This window comes from Candoia aspera, chromosome 6 (genome assembly GCF_035149785.1).
Source record: "Candoia aspera isolate rCanAsp1 chromosome 6, rCanAsp1.hap2, whole genome shotgun sequence".
Taxonomy (NCBI): Eukaryota; Metazoa; Chordata; class Lepidosauria; order Squamata; family Boidae; genus Candoia; species Candoia aspera.
The window spans coordinates 2,947,899-2,969,578 of record NC_086158.1 but is presented as its reverse complement, the minus strand read 5'-3'; the positions used below and the strand labels follow the sequence as shown (position 1 = coordinate 2,969,578).

The 21,680-nt window shown below is 49.4% G+C and overlaps 1 protein-coding gene across 4 annotated transcripts in view; it reads right to left on the bottom strand.

Annotated features, from left to right (window-relative positions):
* The window catches only part of TNK2 (tyrosine kinase non receptor 2), an 80,834-nt gene that overhangs the window by 37,076 nt on the left and 22,078 nt on the right, over positions 1-21,680 (bottom strand). For 2 of the 4 annotated variants that reach the window (XM_063306247.1, XM_063306250.1), the window contains exons 2-3: positions 3,952-4,129; positions 1,009-1,079 (exon numbers count right to left, since the gene is read on the bottom strand). In XM_063306247.1, the coding sequence (XP_063162317.1) occupies positions 1,009-1,079; positions 3,952-4,129 (249 nt within the window). Of the gene's footprint in view, positions 1-1,008; positions 1,080-3,951; positions 4,130-18,308; positions 18,557-21,680 lie in introns of those variants that run through there. The other 2 variants (XM_063306246.1, XM_063306249.1) reach the window with 2 other exon arrangements.

The window sequence follows — 21,680 nt, the reverse complement described above, 5'->3', positions numbered from 1 at the left end:
CACAGGGTGGCCCAAAGGGCAGAGGTGGGGGGAGATAGGCGGGTGGGGGGACCTGAAGCACACCCTGTGCTCGTAAGCATGGGCAGGCTGCCAAGCACCCGAATTTTGACGATGTGACCACAGGGGCATGGCAACGGCTATAATTTTGGGACAGGCATAAGTACGATTTGTTCAGCGCCACCATAACTTCGAACGGTCGCTGAACAAATGGTCGTAACTCGAGGACTACCTCTGTGGGAAATGAGTCCAAGCCCAGGATATTGCATGTAAAGATCTGGAAATTTCCCAAAAATATTCCCACAAGCAAAAAAAAGAAAAGAAAAATAGAGTTAAGCTCTATCAAGTCCAGCTTCCTATTCCCTCAGGGCAGAAGACAATTGTGTGCCACTCAACCACCTTTGATGGAAGGGCATAGAATAACTGGAATAAATGTTTTAATAGCATCATATCCCATCCTGAATTGGGATTGCATCTCCCAGACTGCTGAGCCAGGATTCAGCCACTGGGTTGGGAGTCCGAGGCACTGGGGTTCTCATCTGAAGGGTGCCCCATTGGGGAAGTCAGTTTCCAAGTTACAAATAAAGAGCTGGAACAGCCCCTCCCCCCTGCTTCTGTCATTACTGGTCAAATTCACAGCAAACCATGGTTACATTTCTGTTAAGGAAGGGCGATTTAGTTAGGCTCAGCTTCTGTCCTTCACCGCATCATTTTCTCAGCAACAGACCTCGTTTGCCACTGTTTTTTCTTAGAGTCTAGTTTCAACTTTCCGAGCTACTCTGCAGTCCTGGGATTTCCTGGTGGTGACCCATCCCAGTACTAACCAGATCAGGTTGGATCCTGCTTAGCTTTTTTCAGCGTCAGTCAAGGTCGCTAGTTCCTTTCCCCTACATTATTGCGACTCCTGCATCTTGTTCAATGGGACCCTCATTCAAGACAGTTTTACAAACCTTTCATTTAAAAAAAAGAAAGATTCAGCAGGTTACTAGTGCTCATTAACCCCTCTCTCACCTTGCTCATCCAGGATTTCCGCTTGCACACAGCTTTCCTCCTCTTCACGGCCTCCCAGAGGCGCCTCTGGCCTGTGAAAGCAAAAAACAAGTGGCCACCTAACCAGGAGGAAATCAGCTCCTCTCCTCCATGTTTCGTTCTACGTATTGCTCCACCAGAATACCTCCACATCAGAAGTTTTTTGGGACAGGAAACTCCTCCAACGTTACAGAAGGATGACGCTGCGGCTCTGTTTTACCCTAATCCAGCCTGTTCCAAAATACTAAATTAGGAGTTCTCAAACTTTGCAGTGTCACAGTCCCTTCAACGATTGGGGTAATTGGTTAAGATGGAGAGTGAGAGACACAGGAAATGCAGCTATCGCTATAGGTGATATAGAGCTACAGACGCAAACAGATGGCTTTCTATCTGACCATATACACGATGCATATATACATCCGCTCCCTTTAATCATTAAATGTTAACCCAAGAAGAATCACAACAGTTCTCAAATTCTGCAGTATCACAACTGCCGACCATGGACTTGCAGGAGCAAAGTGAGGGACCAAGGGAGATGGGCGGGTGCTCCCATTTGCCTGCACAAGCCTGAACAGCTTTTTTTTTTTTAAAAACTGCACCCCAGGTTGCTTGCCGTTCTGCAGAGGTTTCAACCCCCAAGCTGAGAACCTCTGTGCAACATGTCAAGCTGTGCGGAAACAACAGACTTCCTAAAGAAAAAACAGCTGGGAGGGTCTTATCCAGCAAAACTGTCTTTGCAAAGGATCTGCAAATTATCAATTAGCAGAGGGAGGCTGCATTTGGATCCGAAGCAGACACAGGTGCTTTGGATCTGGGGTGGGCACCCTCACTGTACCTGTCAGCAGCTCCAGTTGTGTCTTTTCTTCAGCTTGCACGCTGCGGCTGCGGCTGCTGCCTCCTTAATTCAACTGCACATTTTCCTGAGATCAAACTGTGCATTTTCCTGAGACTCAGTTGTGCATTTTCTGGGACTCAGCTGTACATTTTCCTGAGATCAAACTGTGCATTTTCCTGAGACTCAGTTGTGCATTTTCTGGGACTCAACTGCACATTTTCCTGAGATCAAACTGTGCATTTTCCTGAGACTCAGTTGTGCATTTTCTGGGACTCAGCTGTACATTTTCCTGAGATCAAACTGTGCATTTTCCTGAGACTCAGTTGTGCATTTTCTGGGACTCAACTGCACATTTTCCTGAGATCAAACTGTGCATTTTCCTGAGACTCAGTTGTGCATTTTCTGGGACTCAGCTGTACATTTTCCTGAGATCAAACTGTGCATTTTCCTGAGACTCAGTTGTGCATTTTCTGGGACTCAACTGCACATTTTCCTGAGATCAAACTGTGCATTTTCCTGAGACTCAGTTGTGCATTTTCTGGGACTCAGCTGTACATTTTCCTGAGATCAAACTGTGCATTTTCCTGAGACTCAGTTGTGCATTTTCTGGGACTCAACTGCACATTTTCCTGAGATCAAACTGTGCATTTTCCTGAGACTCAGTTGTGCATTTTCTGGGACTCAACTGCACTTTTTCCTGGGACCATGCAGGAAAAGGAATGGCTGAAGCCAACAGGCACAACAAGGGTGTTCACGCCAGATCCAAAGCACTTTTGCCTCCTTCAGATCTGAATATTGCACACCTCTACCTTTTACTTACACCTTATTCGTCAAGGGATATGCATTTTTTGCTTTAAAAGTTCAGCACTTCAGTAGATCTCTGAAGCATTTGCCAAACCAGTTGCTTCTGTCTTTAAGGTGCCACCAACTGGCAATGTTCACATAACACACTTAAGCGGACACGTTTGGACCAGATGCTAAACTTGGTTAGCGTTAATCTTGGTTTGTTTCTTTGTGGCTTAGCAGATTGCATGACCCCGGTTTGGTTGGTTTATAGTTCAGCAGACTGTGTGGATATAGAAAATGAGTTAATTCAGGAAGTTAAATTCAGGAAATATGAAATGAGAATGCAGGTGCTATGATGTATTTACTACAGCAGAGCAATTCAGCTGCCCAAAATGCTAATAATGCCAGGAAAACATGACACTCCAGAAACTTGATGGGGAAATTTAGGAGAAGGCCTGCAGTTTCACAATGCAGCTAATTTTGGAGTGCAATTCCATCTTCAGATAAAAAGGTAACATTTGCTGGGAGTCAGACTCAATTCCTACATGCAACATCAGCACATCCATATTGTATTCTTGGCCACAGCAAAAAAGTGCTTCATCCTGTCCTCCTTCTGGGATGCTCTTCAGAATAGTCAGCCTAGGCTGCAGTCCTGGGATCGCCTAGTGGTCTCCCATCCAGGTAGTCACTCAGATTTAGCTGGTTTAGTTTGTTTAAAGACCTACCAAGGTCAGGTAGGTCCTGTCGCCTTGAACTCCAGGAGACTATGAGGGGACCTGATGCAGCTTTCTTGGCAACAGTGAGGATGCAGTTTGCCAATGCTTTCTTCTGGACGGTTTTTTCAACTTCCCAGTCTATAGCCTAGGATTCCTGGTAATCTCCCACTCAACTCAAACCCAAGGCTGATCCTGCTTAACTTTCTCAGATCAGCCAAGGCTGGCCATGGGCTACCATCTTGCTCAGTTTTCCCAACCTTGTGAACTTCCAAATTTGTGACCTTCAACTCCCAGAATTCTCAAAAATGGCCATGCTGGCTGGGTAATTCAGGGACTTGAAACCCACACGTCTAGAAGATGCTACAAGTTTGGGAGACACGGATTGAGGCGTTCCATCTACACGCAAGGCTTGAAAAACCCACGCCTGAAATTTAGAGAAGCAGAGTTGCTAGCCTTGACATAGAAACACCAAAGGTCTGATTCTTCTACACCGAAAACTGTTTTAAAATTGGTCTTCTGCATTAATTGCCTCCCCTCCACCTGATTTTGCCAGGCCCGGAGATACGGAACAGGCTGAGGGTCACTCACCTGGCCGCCCCATTCCGATTTTCTCCAAGTCCTCATTCTTAACGTACTCGAAGTGCGACAGGCGAGTGACGTTGAGGTCATCGCGGATCCGAAGGAAGTACTGCTGAAGCTGGACTTCGGTCAACAGCTCCAGTAGCCAGTCTGTGCCTTCATCGGCCTGCATGCCACAGCTCAGCTTCTGAAAGGGAGGAGGGGAGAGCCAAGTCAGGCAGGCGAACCGTCAGCGGGGACCACCCGGCCTGGTTTGAAGAGAAAACGCTAGTCCAGGAACATTGGCTTCTCCTAAACCCTCTGGAAGAGCTGCCAAGAAATGCCCGCAGGAGCAGCAGCAGATGCCCACGGCGAGCCAGACCAATCATATGACCATCTCTGTCGCCCATGCTTCTAGAGTGCTTCTGGGTGAGGTTTTATTATTATGCAACTGCTGGCAGAACCCTACAGATGTTCCAGATGACCTCATGTTTTCTCACCAACTGTCCCCTCCTGATTTAAGGAAGAGTGGTCTTCCCCCACCTGCTGTCCTCCAGATGTACTGGACTTCAATTCCCAGAAGTCCCTGGCAAACAAAGCCAGGGAATTCTGGGAAATCCGGTTGAGGTAGGCTGCTGCAGAACATCAGTTAAAGAAAGAAATGCTGTGCACGCAGTATTTATTGGCCAATAAAAACAACAGCATGGTAAAGATCATTATCAGCATCATCTTCAGCATCATCTATATCCCTAGAAAGAGGGACCGCCTGGGTATAAGGACACACTTGATATAAAAACCAGGAGGCAAGTCATGGGAGGAGTGAAGGTACAGGTAGTCCTCGACTTACAACTGTTTGTTCAGTGACCGTTTGAAATTACAACGGCACTGGAAAAAGTGACTTACAACTGGTCCTCACACTTAGGACCATTGCAACATTCTAGTGATCACCAGTTGCAACCTTCCCAGCCAGCTTCCGACAAGCAAAATCAGTGGGGGAAGACGGATTCGCTTAACGATTGCGGTGATTCGCTTAACAACCGTGGTGATTTGCTTAATGACAGCGGCAAAAAGGCTGGAAAATCAGGCGTGACCCACTTAACAACCGCCTTGCTTAGCAATGGAAGTTCCAGTCCCAATTGTGGTCGTAAGTCGAGGATTACTTGTAAAACCAGTGACACTCCCAGACACAGCCACTATGTCACATGCATCGTTTGCACAATTACATCATGAGGCACATGATGTCACTTCCCTCCCACGTCCTCCCACAGATGCCCACGAGAGGCAGCATCTTTAGACTCTTGGACCCACCGCTGCACTGCAAGCAACATGGGGCAGACCGCGGCCCCTTTTTTGGTGGCACAGAAGCACCTTGTCTGACAGCAGTACAGTAACAAGACAGCAGGATGGCATATCCCCCCGTCATCCAAAAACAGGGTCAGCCCTCTGAGAATTTAGCAGCAATGGGGCAGGGGGTGGGGGACACAGCTCATGCACCACTGAAAAGTCACCTTAAAGCATGCGCTGTCTCTGGGACCATTATTTTAACCGAAAAAGAATCGTTGAAAATTTGGCACAGTGTTCTTGGCATCTCATCCCACCCACATTGTCTTGGCACCGACATGCAAAATTGCTTGCACAAGTGGGGGTCTGCTCACTTTCTGCTGATGGCCACATCCCAAATACACTGGCATCTGGGACAAGCCACCGGCACCTCCCAGGCATCAGGATGGCGCTGCAGAAACGCCGCAAGGAGCTGTCACTGGCCACCCCCTTTCAAAGCTTCTTCTGAGGATCCTCCAGGCAGACAGCTCCTAGCTCTACCAACCAAAACAGCCCTGTGCAACTCTTTCTTTCATACAAAATCACTCTGGAAGAGAAAACAAAACGGCTACAACGGTGGGAAACACAGAGGGCGCTCCAACTGGGGGGCAGCACTGAGCCAACCATGGCTGATTTCAAGAAGCGAAGGATAGACTGGGGGGAACACCTGGATGGGAGACTACCAGGAGATCCCACGGCTAGACTGGGAAGTCAGGAAACATCCCATAAGAAAAAGGCAAGCCGCTTCTGTCCTGTTGTCAAGCAAATCACACAGAGGTGTGTGTGAAGTCATGATTAACTCATTTGGAAGGCCCCACTGTTTGGTTTCTGGAAAATGCAACAACTGGAGCAGGCTGACTGCAGAATAAACCCCTCATGTGGAGGCAGCTAAGACTCAACAGCTGCAAAGCATCCAGATTTGCTGTCTGGGTTGCGAGAGGCCTCCCTAACTCGTCTTCTCCATCGTAATCCACATTGGCCCTGCAGGAACATTGCCAGCACCTAAGCTGGAGATGCCCAGCTTTGAAAGAAAGGGGGGCTACAGAAATGATGCACCCAGAGCAAAGTGGTTACTATATGCACAAAAATGGAAGGACTCTGAAATGCCCACAATGGAGGAACAGTTGGTGAAGATGACAGAATTTGCGGAGATGGCAAAATTGACTTGTTTGATCAGGGAAAAGGCAGTAACTACATTTGTTAGTGATTGGAAACCCTTAATGGACTTTTTGCTGAAAATGGAAAATAAGAACTCATGATTTGTGGGCTTGATGATCAGAAAGGGTAGAATGTGGAAAGGGAGCATGATGCGACCTTAGAGAGAGAGGATAAAATAGAAATGCATTTATAACTGCTGTGAAGATCAGAAGCCACTCCTTTTTACCTTCTTTTGGTCTTTTTTGTTTCATTTCTTTCCAATTTACTTAACATTTTTCTTTTACTTTCTTTTTTCTTAAATTTGTATTGTTTTTACTTTGCAAGAAAACTTAATAAAAATTAATTAAAAAAAAAAAGAAATGACTCACCCAGCTTAAGGCTCTGAGTCTGCATGGAGCAGAGGATGCCAATGCACAGCCTTTGAGGAGGCCAAGGACGATGCCCAGCAAGGACCACGGAGGAGCAGTGGCCACCTCACAGTCCAGAGGGCCTTCTGACAGCCAGGGGGGCCTGGGCAGCCAGGCTGTGCAGCTGGTTCCCCTGGGTTCTGGTGCCATGTAGTGCCACCCTTTGCAATGCCCACCACTCTCATCTTCCATGGCAGTTGCTGCTTCTGGGGGATACTGGAGTCTCTGGGCAGAGGAGTGGGGAGGCAAGGGTTGGTCAAGGAAGACGGGATGGCCCAAGGAAGGGTGTCCATGGAGAAGGGGTCAAAAAAGCCAGGACAGTGGCCTTTGACTGCACAGGTGCAGCCACTATCTTGACTTTTGAACTTCCCACAAGCACCCCAGAATGACTGATTGACATTTTTTAAATTTAATATATGCATGTTTAATTGCATTCTGCAATTCTCTCTTGTAGAGACTTTGCTTGTTTGTTTATGGCTGGCATTTATAGGTGGTTCCAACCTGTCACAGCACCAGGTGTTGTGTCACTGTCTGAACTCAGGTGGATTTTCCTATGACTGTCTTACGATTATTGTTGTTATTTATCAGGTTTGTTACAGCTGCCCCGCTCCAAAGAAATCCTGGAGAAAACGGGGGTGGAAAGAATGGGGCAAGAGCGCTGAAGTAATATCTTACACAGGTTTACATCCAAACTCTGCAGATCGGCCTGTTAGGTGCTCTCTGGACCCATGAACCATACAGGAAGAGGAAATCTGGCTTTCAGTTTATGGCTCAGTCATTAACATGCACAGACCAGATACCCTGGAACTGCAGCTCCCAGGATTCCCCCAACCAGCATGGGATTCTGGGAACAGTAGTCCACACAACCCTGGATGGTCCCAGGATCGTGAAAACTTCCTTGGGTTGAACTGGGCTTCAGATTTAAATAAAAACCTCATGAAATCAGTTGCCCATTCCTGATTCCCTGGTGGACAAGCCCCCCAAAGCAGGGGGGGAGCTTTCAGACCCACCCATGGTTGAGAGGCGACAGAAACTGCAAAGTCTACTCAGTGCTGGGTTTGTGTGGGACCCACTTAAGGCGGTCAGGGAGAAGCCTAGCAGACGGATTCACACAAGCTGCTATGTTTACATTCTCCTGCCTTAGTGCGTTGTGTGAATCCAACTCCCTAACTTGGTTTGGAGTTCAGCGCACTGGGCAAAATGAAATGAAGTTTGACGGTTTGCACCTTAAGCGTTAAGGAATCGACTTGAACGTGTTGTGCAAAACCGCTTCTCTGCATGTGTGAGAGAAAATCATGGAAACAACAGGCCTTGTTCTCACAGCTGGGATCTCAAACCTGCCTGTGAAAAAGAACCGCAGAGCAATCTGAAACAGCTCAGATCCCTCCCTATGGGGAGGAAGCTGGCTCCCTATTTCGCAGCCCCCCACGGCCTGCCTCCCACCCACCCACCCACCCGCCCCCGCCCCCGCCCCCGTGGCTGGGTCTGCATGTCACAGGGGCTGGCGGGAAATGAAGCAGCAGCTGGCACCTTCATCAGCCCCGCTCTCCATCCAACCGGAGTGGGTCTCCTGGCCGGCTTCCCAGCACCCCAGAGGCACGTGTTGGTGACAAGCACAGCTTCTGTTCTCGCTGCGAACGATTCCACACACATCTCACGGTCACTCCGAGGCCGCGAGCGAGGCCAGCGGCTGGGAAAACTTCTGCTGAGCAAAATCTGGATTCTGCATCAGGACGGCTTGGCAGAAAGGGAACGGTGTGATTTTGGAGGAAGTTACAAGCTTGGGGCCCTGGGAACGTGTTTCTGAAGGGGGTGGTCTGGAGCAGTCAAAAAATGCAGAAGGGGATTGGGGAGAATTGAGTGGGAGGAAGGGGGGAGAGGAAGGATAGGGGAGGGAGACAAAACAGCTGTGCACAGACCTGTGGCCCTGCCCTTGCTAATGCTCCAATGCCAGCGTTCGGCCTTCTTGCAGCTGGGTGGAAACTGGGCTTAATCCAAGCGTCTTATTTAGGACCACCTGCCAGCGCTGTCCGGTTGTGCGTGGAAAGCAGTATGGCAGGGTTTATCTTAGGCTTTGTTTTCATATTCGATGCTCGTAACATTTGAAACAGACTGGGTTTGTATGTGGCACTCAAACAGGTTTTGGTTATCCAGGGGGTCTCAAAGAAACAAGCATCCAAACAGAGAGGTCATGTCTCCTTGCAGCGCATGGAAGTTTAGTTTCCTTGGCAGCACTTTTTGAAGGGGTTTATCGCTACTGCCTCCCGGATTTTAGTTTACTTTCATATGTTCCCAGCTGGCCTACAGCTCTGGGATCACCTGGTTGTCTCCCATCCAAGCACTCACTCAGTTTGGCTCCGTTTAGCTTATCAAGAGGAGTCCAGGAGAGAACAAAGTCTCATTTACAGGGGGAAACTCCTAGATCCATTTTTCTTGGCTGGTCCCTGCTTAAACTGGGTTGAGGCATAGCAAGTTTGTACTGAATCCTGGCAAACGGGGGCGGGCAGTGGCTGAGGCTCTCTTCGTACCGATGAGGCCTAAGCTGCATTAGAGGGGCCTGCAATGCCCCCCAGAGAGCAGGTCGACCCCTTGACAGCTGCTTCTTCCGAGTTCAAGTCTGCACTTCTGAGCTTACGCCAACTTGGTGAGCCATTAAGGATCCGAGGGGCTGGGCTGAGCTGCAGTCTTTGAGAGAGCGGCAAATCAGTCTGTGAGGCTTGGCGCTTCAAACACTGCAAACGCTTGATCTACTAGATTCCTTTCGGAAGGCGTGTGAACGCTTGATCTACTAGATTCCTTCAGAAGGCTGCAAATGCTTGATCTACTGCAAACACTTGTTCTACTAGATTCCTTTTGGGAGGCGGGCAAACGCTTGATCTACTGCAAATGCTTGATCTACTAGATTCCTTTCAGAAGGTTGCAAGCGCTTGATCTACTGCAAACGCTTGTTCTACTAGATTCCTTTCGGAAGGCTGCAAACGCTTGATCTACTAATTCCTTTCGGAAGGCTGCAAACGCTTGATCTACTGCAAATGCTTGATCTACTAGATTCCTTTCGGAAGGTGTGCAAACGTTTGTTCTACTAATTCCTTTCAGAAGGCTGCAAACGCTTGATCTACTGCAAATGCTTGATCTACTAGATTCCTTTCGGAAGGCTGCAAACGCTTGATCTACTGCAAATGCTTGATCTACTAGATTCCTTTCGGAAGGCGTGCAAACACTTGATCTACTGTGAATGTGTGATCTACTAGATTCCTTTCGGAAGGCTACAAACGCTTGATCTACTAGATTCCTTTCGGAAGGCTGCAAGTGCTTGATCTACTGCAAATGCTTGATCTACTAGATTCCTTCAGAAGGCTGCAAATGCTTGATCTAATGCAAACACTTGTTCTACTAGATTCCTTTTGGAAGGCGGGCAAACGCTTGATCTACTGCAAATGCTTGATCTACTAGATTCCTTTCGGAAGGCTGCAAACGCTTGATCTACTGCAAATGCTTGATCTACTAGATTCCTTTCGGAAGGTGTGCAAACGCTTGTTCTACTAGATTCCTTTTGGAAGGCGGGCAAACGCTTGATCTACTGCAAATGCTTGATCTACTATATTCCTTTCGGAAGGCTGCAAACGCTTGATCTACTGCAAATGCTTGATCTACTAGATTCCTTTCGGAAGGTGTGCAAACGCTTGTTCTACTAGATTCCTTTCGGAAGGCTGCAAACGTTTGATCTACTGCAAATGCTTGATCTACTAGATTCCTTTCGGAAGGCTGCAAACGCTTGATCTACTGCAAATGCTTGTTCTACTAGATTCCTTTCGGAAGGCTGCAAACGCTTGATCTACTGCAAATGCTTGATCTACTAGATTCCTTTCGGAAGGCTGCAAACGCTTGATCTACTGCAAATGCTTGTTCTACTAGATTCCTTTCGGAAGGCTGCAAACGCTTGATCTACTGCGAATGCTTGATCTACTAGATTCCTTCAGAAGGCTGCAAATGCTTGATCTACTAGATTTCTTTCGGAAGGCTGCAAACGTTTGATCTACTGCAAATGCTTGATCTACTAGATTCCTTTCGGAAGGCTGCAAACGCTTGATCTACTGCGAATGCTTGATCTACTAGATTCCTTTCGGAAGGTTGCAAGCGCTTGATCTACTGCAAATGCTTGTTCTACTAGATTCCTTTCGGAAGGCTGCAAATGCTTGATCTACTAATTCCTTTCGGAAGGCTGCAAATGCTTGATCTACTGCAAACACTTGATCTACTAGATTCCTTTCGGAAGGCTGCAAACACTCGATCTACTGCAAATGCTTGATCTACTAGATTCCTTTCGGAAGGCTGCGAATGCTTGATCTACTGCAAATGCTTGTTCTACTAATTCCTTTCGGAAGGCTGCAAACGCTCGATCTATGCGAACGCTCGATCTACTAGATTCCTTTCGGAAGGCTGCAAACGCTTGATCTACTGCGAATGCTTGATCTACTAGATTCCTTTCGGAAGGCGTGCAAACACTCGATCTACTGCGAACGCTCGATCTACTAATTCCTTTCGGAAGGCTGCAAATGCTTGATCTACTGCAAACACTTGATCTACTAGATTCCTTTTGGAAGGCTGCAAACGCTCGATCTACTAGATTCCTTTCGGAAGGCTGCAAACGCTCGATCTACTGCGAACGCTCGATCTACTAGATTCCTTTTGGAAGGCTGCAAACGCTCGATCTACTGCGAACGCTCGATCTACTAGATTCCTTTCGGAAGGCTGCAAATGCTTGATCTACTGCAAACGCTTGTTCTACTAATTCCTTTCGGAAGGCTGCAAACGCTTGATCTACCGCGAACGCTCGATCTACTAGATTCCTTTCGGAAGGCTGCAAACACTCGATCTACTGCGAACGCTCGATCTACTAGATTCCTTTCGGAAGGTGTGCAAACACTCGATCTACTGCGAACGCTCGATCTACTAATTCCTTTCGGAAGGCTGCAAATGCTTGATCTACTGCAAACGCTTGATCTACTAGATTCCTTTTGGAAGGCTGCAAACACTCGATCTACTAGATTCCTTTCGGAAGGCTGCGAACGCTCGATCTACTGCGAACGCTCGATCTACTAGATTCCTTTCGGAAGGCTGCAAATGCTTGATCTACTGCAAACGCTTGTTCTACTAATTCCTTTCGGAAGGCTGCAAACGCTTGATCTACCGCGAACGCTCGATCTACTAGATTCCTTTTGGAAGGCTGCAAACGCTCGATCTACTAGATTCCTTTCGGAAGGCTGCAAACGCTCGATCTACTGCGAACGCTCGATCTACTAGATTCCTTTCGGAAGGCTGCAAATGCTTGATCTACTGCAAACGCTCGATCTACTAGATTCCTTTCGGAAGGCTGCAAACGCTCGATCTACTGCGAACGCTCGATCTACTAGATTCCTTTCGGAAGGCTGCAAACGCTCGATCTACTGCGAACGCTCGATCTACTAGATTCCTTTTGGAAGGCTGCAAACGCTCGATCTACTAGATTCCTTTCGGAAGGCTGCAAATGCTTGATCTACTGCAAACACTTGATCTACTAGATTCCTTTTGGAAGGCTGCAAATGCTTGATCTACTGCAAACGCTTGTTCTACTAGATTCTTTTCGGAAGGCTGCAAACGCTTGTTCTACTAATTCCTTTCGGAAGGCTGGAAACGCTTGATCTACTGCAAACGCTTGATCTACTAGATTCCTTTCGGAAGGCATGCGTCCTGGGCTCACACACCTGCACGACGCTGTTAATGCTTGTACGGCAAGATGAACCAAATCGGCTGAGGCCACCCCACGTGCGTAACTAGATCTGTTAAACGGCTGGTAGCAGGAAATGCACTGATCGCCAACCTGGAGTGGATTGAACCTTGGTTTGTGGGTTCTTTGCAGCTTAGCCCAGCCCCTCAGATGACTTAATGGCTCACCAAGTTGGCGTAAGCTCCGGAAATGGGTCCATGTGGTAATCAAGCTGTGTGAACACAACCGCCGAGCATCACAGGCTGATTTGCAGCTCTCTCAGACACCGCCCTGTCTCCAGACCTGCTTGTGAGAAAAGCTCACTGAACTCTGTGGGGGGCCATGGGGCTCCGCTCTCCCCCCATTCCTACGAACACCCACGCGAGGTGGTTTGTCAGCACAGGATCACAGAGGAGCAGCATGCTGACGATGCTCAGTTATGCCACCACCCCAGGCTGTCCAAGCAACGCCACGAGGTGTTTTCTCGGTGCCTGGGGGTGGAGAGGAACCGGCTTTGGCTGAACCCTGACAAGACTGAGCGGATGCAGGTTTCAGGGGCTCTGCATCTACAGGTAGTCCCTGCTTAGCGGCCACAACTGGGACCAGCAATTCCGTCACTAAGTGCCACGGTTGCTAAGTGAAACATCACGTGACCACGATAGGCTTACGATCTCACTTCCGCTTTGGTCATTAAGCGAATCACCATGGTTGTTAAGTGAAACTTCATGTGACCGCTATTTAAAATTTTACTTCTGTGTTCTCCATTAACTTTGCTTGTCGCAAGCCAGTTGCAAAGTGCCCGAATGGCGATCCCGTGATTGCGGGACACTGCGACAGTCATAAATGCGAGGATTGGTTGCAATTTTTTTTGTTTTACACCATGGTAACTTCGAACTGCCGCTAAACAAGGCAGTTGGTAAGCGAGGACTACCTTTAGTGATCTTCCATCATTAACTCTGGATGATGGAACACTCCTCCGGGCAGAAATGGTCTGCAATCTGGGGGTCCTCCTGGACTTGTGACTTGCACCATGTTGTTGTGCCCATTCCTAGATCAGGAGGCAGTGCTCAGTCACTCATGCCCTAATCACCTCCCGGTTGGACTACTGCAACACACTCTATGTGGGGCTGCCCTTGAAGAGCATTCGGAAAGCGCAGCTGGCCCACCATGTGGTGGCATGTGCACCATCGGGTACACCCATGTGACACTGCTGCTACATGAGCTGTGCTGGCTCAGTGGGCTTCCGGGTGCAATTCAAGGCACTGGTTGTCGCCTTTAAAGCCCTACGCGGCACGGGGCAGGTTACTTGTGGGGCCGCCCACCCCCAGCGATTTCTATTTCCCGTCAGCTCTGGCTGGTTGGCATGCTCTGGGCCCCCTTGGAGAAGCAGCGTCACCTGGTGGGACTAGGAAGCATCGTGGCAGCCCCCCAGGGAACAGCCCCCCTCCGGAGACAGATGGCCCCGGCCCTGTGGGCTTCCCAGAGGCCGTGAAGACTTGCCTGTTCGCCCAGGGAGGGGGCAGGGACGTTAGCAGGGCCTGGCAGGGGTGGGTGGGATATATTGATAAGGTGCTTATCACAAAGCCTGAACGTCTTTTTTTAAATTGTTTTTTGTATTTTTTTTTTTGTAATTGCTTGCCACCCAGAATTCCACTGGCAGACAGCCAGCCACATAAATTTCTTAAATAAACATGCAAACTCGGGAGTGAGTTACTTCCAGATTAACCTGCAAAGGACTGAGCTACATATGCTTAACTGAATCACCTGCACCCAGAAAACTAGCTCTTCAGAGACAGACCCAGGCTGGCCTCTCTCCCCCTTGATGTACTGGCTTCCCATCAGCACTTCTACAGCAGCTTGGTCTGCATGCTTCAGATCTGTAACGTTTAAGGCGCGTGGAATCCGCTCGTTAGCATCTGGCCTGGAAGTGCACGTGCGCCATCGGAGGGCCATTCAACTGCTCTCCCAGCTGAACATCTGGCCCCATTCTGGAAGCGCATTTGTCTGGCTTCCAAGTCCTGCAGCTGCTCTTCCTTGGCCTACCGAACGACAAATCCTCCCCGCCTCCTGCTGGCATTCCCAAAGAAAACAATTGTTCCCCCAGACCACTGACACAAGGGCTGTGTTCTCACAGCGTGCACCACCTGGTCAATGAATTAATCCATTTTCCTGGGCGCAGAAGAAAACCGAATCACTGGCACCGGGCAAATCACCAAAGTAGCGTCGCTCCGGTGCAACGCAAGCTCCGTGTAAGTTAACCTAATCAAGCCTGGCAGGCAATGCAAATGAAGCTGCTAGTTGTTTAACTGAATACGAGGAAGTGTGCAACGTGAAAAGATAAAACAAACCAGAAACAGAAAAGAAGAAGAAAGAAAAAAGAAGAGGTTTCCCAGGACTACTCTTCACACATCAACAGTGTTGTATAAATCCCAAATAATGGTCAGCTGTGGGCCAAGGTCTAAATCAGTGTTTTTTTCAAGCTTGGAACTTTAAGAGGTGTGGACTTCAACTCCCAGAATTCCCCAGCCAGCGTTGCTGGCTGGGGAATTCTGGGAGTTGAAGACCACACCTCTTAAAGTTGCCAAGTTTGAAAAACACTGGTCTAAATCCTGCCTGAATCATTCCTCCAGAGAAACAAGATGGAAGTGCAGAATGTGCCCTATAAAACTTGCTGCGCTCAAAGTTCTGGGAATTCTGGAACTCAGCTCCCAAACTGATTGGCTGCAATGCCCAAGCTGTGCCCACTGCTGCCAGGCAACTGGGAAGCCATTGGTCTAGTGAAGCCTTGACAATGCTTGCCTGGCACAAGGGCTCGTGGGATACCCAGCAGGATTGGGGGAACAGGGGAGGGACTCTGCATTCTCCAAAATGACACTGCGTGACCAGGCTGGCCAGATTGGGTGCTCCACGCTGACCAAGCAGCTATGACTGGGTTACAGGAGACCGGATTAAGATGGCAGCCCCCCAGTGCCCATGCTGGGGTTTAACTGGAGGCTCCTGAAAGTGCCCTGAACTTGAGAAATGTTTTTTCTCTCTGCTGCACCCTCTAAAAAGCATTCCTGGTTTCTCCATCCACCCCATTGCCCTACCCCTTAAAACACACAGTTCTTCTCCACCATCATCTTGGTGAGGGAAGGAGGGAGGCAGGATTCAAGCCAGAATTCCCCCAACGCTCCCCTTTTGGTCCTGGATGGTCTGAAAACCCTCGCCATGAAATGCTGGGGGTACGCTTGCTCTGCCTTCCTCTGCAGCAGACCTCGAGGGAGCGCTTTGGTGCCCCTGCCAGGCACGCCTGGGGGCATTGCATTGTGCTCACAACCAGCACTCACAGGTGAGAAGCCACACTCAAAGAATGTGGGCCACGGGGGTCTTCTGAACAGGGCACGTCTGTGGCCAAGCAGAGAGCCGAAGAGGGAGATACAGCACAATTCCAAAGAAATACTTAGCTGCATTCACACAACGTTCTTATCCCAAATACAGAATTAACCAAATTCTTCCTCTTCTTGCAGCTATGCCAATCTCTTTGCCCCTTTTTTCCCCTTTCCCTTGCTACTGCAAAATGTAGAAGCTACCAGGATTTTTCTTTTTTTGGGGGGGGTGCTTAGTATTTTTGGACAAGGGTTGCATTAACTCTGCAACGCAACAATACAGATTCTCTGTGATGCAGCTTGAACTAAAAATACCGGCCACTTCACCCAACCATAAAGAGAGGGGGCGGCTCTCTGCAGGGGAAGGGGGCCAAAAGAATCTCCCCACCCCCACCATCAGTCAAAAGGAGTGCCAGTGGGGACGCTGCCTGGCCATTTTAAAGGGGAACAAAGCACCCCTTCAGGCCTGACCTGTGGGTAATGATGATCGCACCAGGGCCTCAGGAAGCCGGAGTGGGATAGCGAAATGCTGAGGCAGAAACTTTTCTTTAGTTGGGTTCCTACACGGCTAAAACCTAAACAGGGTTAATGAAGGATGACCGCTTTGCTCAAATGAACATGCAAGGGCCAAAGGGGCACGTAAAAAGCAGGAGAGCTTCAATGTCACCCCTGCGGCTGTCATCTTGACTTTTCTGACCACGCCTTGAGGACACACTTGCCAGGCGGCTGCCTCCAGCATCTTGTGTGGATCCAGCCCTATTCCTAACAAGCTTATTCCATTGCAGGCAAGATCCACAGCCAAGGGACCCCCAAAGCCATCTTACACAGTCTACTTCACTGTTTCTCAAACTTGGCAACTTTTAGATGTGCGGACTATAAGATGTGTGGAATCTGCGCATGGCTGGCTGGGGAATTCTGGGAGCTGAAATCCACGCATCTTAAAGTCGCCAAGTTTGAGAAACACTGGTCTACTTGGAAGTAAATCTCTTTACATTCAGTGCTCTAACAGTTTCAGGGAGAATCACCTGCATGCTTAAACTGGCTCAGTGAAATGGACTGTTTCATTTCATTTCATTTCATTTCATTTCAATGCCCGTTTTTCTCCCAAAAGCCCCAAGTCACTTTTCCCTATTTTGCCTGCTCCTAAATCTGTAAAAGGTCAATAGGGACTCTCAGCTACTTTGCAGGGCTGGTGTAAAACCCCCAACAGTAGAAGCAAAATGCTTCAAAACACACTCCCTAGCCAAATCTCTGCATTTCATTTATTTTAATGGAGTATTCTTTCAGAGGCTCCTCTTTCTCTCTCTTTTCTGCCTTTTTACATCCTGTTTCTTTAAGGGCTGAAATTTTTCCATTTCCAGAATGAGAAAAAAAGCAGTCGCAGAGCGCAGAGTGTGCTCTGAAGCTGCCCAGCATATCCGAACAGGTTTATCAGACTGTGCTTCCAAATCCGGATAGCTGCCAGAGGACTGTGCAAGAGAGCCTGCGAATTACTCTTTGCTGCCCCCTAGTGCCTCGCTGGCAGTTTTGCAGCCCAGATGTTGCAACCATAAAAACAACCCTTTTGCCAATAATTCTTTGGCGAGAGAAAAACAGGAGTCTGGACAGGAAATAAGCAATGAGTAACCCCCACTTGGTGTTGTTCTTAAATGAATTGAGTCAGGTCACTCTTATTTCCATCGCAACAGTAAGAAACTTAAAGAGTGGATGAAAGCAGCTTATGCAAGAAGGAAGCTCAGCCTTTCCGAAGCGAGCGTCCATCAACAAGTTTGGAGGGTAACTGCCAGCATGCCCAGCATTCTGCTTAGCTGGGAATTCCTAGCATTGCAGTTCAAACATATCTGGTGAACATCTGTTTGTGGAAGGCTGAGCTTAGCTTAGCCGCAGCTTTATGGCTGGCAGCATCTGAACCTGCTCTTTCAGCGTGAATTCTGACCTAGTCTGTAGTGAGCTCACCGCTGCAGATGGTCAAGGGACACATGGGTCTGCCAACTGCATGTGGGGATGGCCAGATTCAGGCTTCTCCAGTCTGCACATCCCTATTGCAGCTGACCTCTGCTTGCATCTAAGGAGACTCTACGGGTCTCTAAAGCAAGCTCTGACATTAATCCTGGGAAGATATCTTCCCATTCCTTGAGCAAAAGAACCATCCCTGTTTTAAATTCCCAGAGGCAAATTTTTGAAACCCAGTCCATCGTATTGCACCCCACTGGTACAGGATAGGGGTGCTGCCTATTGGTCCCCACAGAACAGAAGGACTGGAGGCGACTCTAGCAAGCCAGCCCAGCTGCAGGCAGGAACCAAAGGCACGGTGGGGACAACCTGAGAAAAGTGTGCTGGAGGGAAGCTTTGGGGCACTAATGATCTGTTCTGGCAGGGCTTCCTTACCTTGTAAACGCGGAAGCGGGAAAGAAACGGGAAAGAGCGACGCCAAGCTTCAAAACGTTGCATCTTGGCTGGGCAAAGGGAGATGTTGGTCTCTGCTATCAAGCGTCTCTGCCTGTCTCGATTCTTGAAGAGGGTGCCAGAACCAGAAGGGGAAAAGGATTTAGGGAAGCTGCAGCCGAATCCCTGGACTATTAAAGGTCTTCTAAATCTCTGGAGATGCAAAACCTGGCCATCGGACCAGCACTGACTTCCCCGGAGGCAAAGGAGAGGATCCACCTAGGCACGCAGGCTCCGAAATTCCCTCTCAGGGACACCCCCCTTCCATCCTAAGGGGCAGATCTCGCAGGGGTGGCAGCTAAACAAACCCTGATCCACTGGCAAACTGGCCCGCAGCACCATCCTTCTCCAGCCGGGCCCCCTCAAGAAGATGGGTCACCAAAGACCTCCAGCTGCAACTCTGCACCGCCAGTCAGCCGCTTGCCCCACCCTGGCCCAGACCACGCAAAATCTGTCTATGGTGCCCACAGGACTTCGGAGGCAAAAGTCTGCAGCTCCCAGCGCCAGCGCCTCCAACTTCCCAGCTCCACCGAGCTGAGCCCTGCGGGTGGGTGAAGGAGATTCTTTTTGCAAAGAGATCTTGTTGTGCTTCCTTACTGGCGTGTGAGCAGGCGTGTTCTTCATCCTCCCCTCCCCTCCCCTCCCCTCCGGTCAGTCCCTGGGGAATCTCTCCCTCGCCTGTCCGCCAGCCTGGAACACAGACCCCATGGTATTCGCCGGGAATGCTCTCTGGGGCGGCTGCCAAGAGGTCACATTTAACGGCGGGCTGGAGAGACAATTTCCTGTGGGCCTCCGACTGGGATTTCAAGCCGCTTCTCAGGCACCTCCACCCCTTGGCTGGATGAGAGATTCCTCGGAGAGGCTGCAAAGGGAACCTCTCCCAGCCTGGCGGGTTGCAGCTGATCTCCTCTCCCCAGGCAGCAGAGCCAGACAGAGTATTTTCTCCTGGCAAGGCAGAGCGTTGCCAGGCGAAGGGGGCTGGAAGGAGGCGCCCCGGTTTTCTTCCGAGGCTGAGACAGAGGCAGACAGCACGGTCTGTCTCTGGCCAAGATTCCCAGGGATGGAGGGTGCCGGCTGGGAAACGGGAAAGGTTTCGAATTGGCCTCCAGGGCCTTTGGAAGATGGGCTGGCGTACACAGAGTTCGAGAAGAAAGTGCAAAAGGACCCCTTTTGCCCAACGCCAAAAACAGATGGGGAATTTTCCTGCTCCGGAGGACTCTCCCGGACCCCTTTGTGCTCTTGCTTCTGAGCTTCCCCTCCGTTCTAGCCCAGACTTTCCCATCCTGGGAAGCCAGCGGTGTCGGACTCACGCTTCCATCATCCCTAGCCCGCTAAGGCCATGGGCTAGAGTGCACTGCGTGGGGGAAGGCTGCTGTAGCCAACACATGCTTCCTATCGATCTCCCACTGAAAGCTCCCCTCCTTTTTATAAGCAATTAAAGTCTTGTGCAAGCTTGGCCAGCCAACAGCGCTTGGCACCACCACGTGGGGGTGGAGGGAGATGATGTGAAAGACCTATACTGCTGACAATAGCCGGAATGGGCCGATCTTCCCCACCCTCAATGCCAGCTTGCAATTCCAACCAGCAAGGCCAACCGTCGTCCAGAAGATCTGGAGTGTGCCAGCCTGAACAGGGCAGAGGTAGCTAATGCTGGCCTATCCAAATGGTCGTAACTTGTCTCACATAACCCACATCACCAGGCCAGTTAAAAACACAACTTAGTCTGAATCTGAATTGGCTTCCAGAACCTGGGCGTGTTGTGCGACAGAGCCTGCTGAGTTAGTTTTGTGCTTCAACCCTAGAAGAGGTGTTTATTTGGCAACCAGGTTAAGCAGGCTGCATGAGGGTAACCATGTTTCTCTGCTCCCTGATCCAATAAACCTCCATTTGACTGGGACCACTGTCTGTTGCACCCTGGTTCCATAACTGCCAGTTTGGCTGCAGCGTTCTCTTTTGATCGCAAAAAAAAAAGCCCATCACACTTGGAAAGGCGAAATAAACCCCTGAAAAACAATGAAAGTGAAATGGAAATGGGCAACATCCAGGGTCCCCCTTCAGTGTCCTGGGGATCCTACTTCCCCCTCTCGTCTCTTGCTGGCAAGATTAGCATAAAACTAAACAAAAGCCCATCATTTTGACCCGATGAGGCTCAAAATGCTTCCTATGGATTTTCTTCCTAACATCCACAGGCACACACGTACGCCTCAAGCTTTAGTTTGGAGCAGAGGTGGGAAAGCAGATTACAGTCAGAAGCAACGACGACAGGGAAAATCTTTGTAAAGGTATAACAGCAAAGCTTTAAAGTTATAAGAGCAAAATTGCAATCACATACCCTTTTACCCAGGCAGAATGCCATCACATAGAATTTTCCTCGTGCTGCTTTCTGGAGCTGACCCTACAAGCAAGAATGGAGCCAACGGGCAGTGTTCACACAACACGCTTAACCACGTCAGGGACAAATTCAGCAGCTGCATTGTTACGCATAGCTACTATTCACCACGGCTTGTTTCCGTAGCTTGACATGTTGTGCGAATCCAGCTCACACAGCGGGTGAGATGATGGTTCAGCATGCAAGCTCAGAAACCAGGTTAATTCAGGTTAACCTTGCAGACACAGAGGGCTTCAACCTTGGACATGCAAATCCAGCAAGGAACTATAATGGCAAATCAAGCTTTTAGGGACGACTCTGCCATGGTTAGCCCAAATCTCTCCCCCAGACAGAGAGAAACAACAGGAAACAGCGAAGGCCGCTGACTTGCTAAATGTTGCTTTTAGCCACCCTCTAGGCACAGGAACCTCCTTGGCCCAGTGCCTGGGAACTGTGTGGGAAGGGTCCCCTCCTGCTCCACAGCCCGCTTAGGACTAGCAGGGATGGGGCAAAGCACCTCCCTGACTCGCTGCCTTGTCAACACAGCTGGGAGAAAAAGGAGGCTGAGCGATGGGCCTGTCCCCTTTCCAAGCGGGGAAAAACCCACACGGCCTTTGCACTGTCCTGGCTGCTGCACACTGTGCTCTTGTCTTCCAGACCGACCCCAGGGAGAACAGCTGGCCGGATCTAAGCTGAGCGCTTCTGCAAAGGGATGCTGGGGAAGGCGTGCGGGGGGGGGGGGGGGAGAGGAACACCGATCTAGGGCTAGCAAGGTCTTCCTGTTTACCGGGCAGAATCTCTGGCTCTCCCAAGCCACGCTTCTGGGCAAGAAGGATCAGCCAATTGGTCCTGGACTAAACTAAGACCGACAGCTCTTTTGAAGTGACAAACATCAAGCAAAAACTCATATACTTTGGGCATGGGATAGAAACAGACGATGGGCTGAG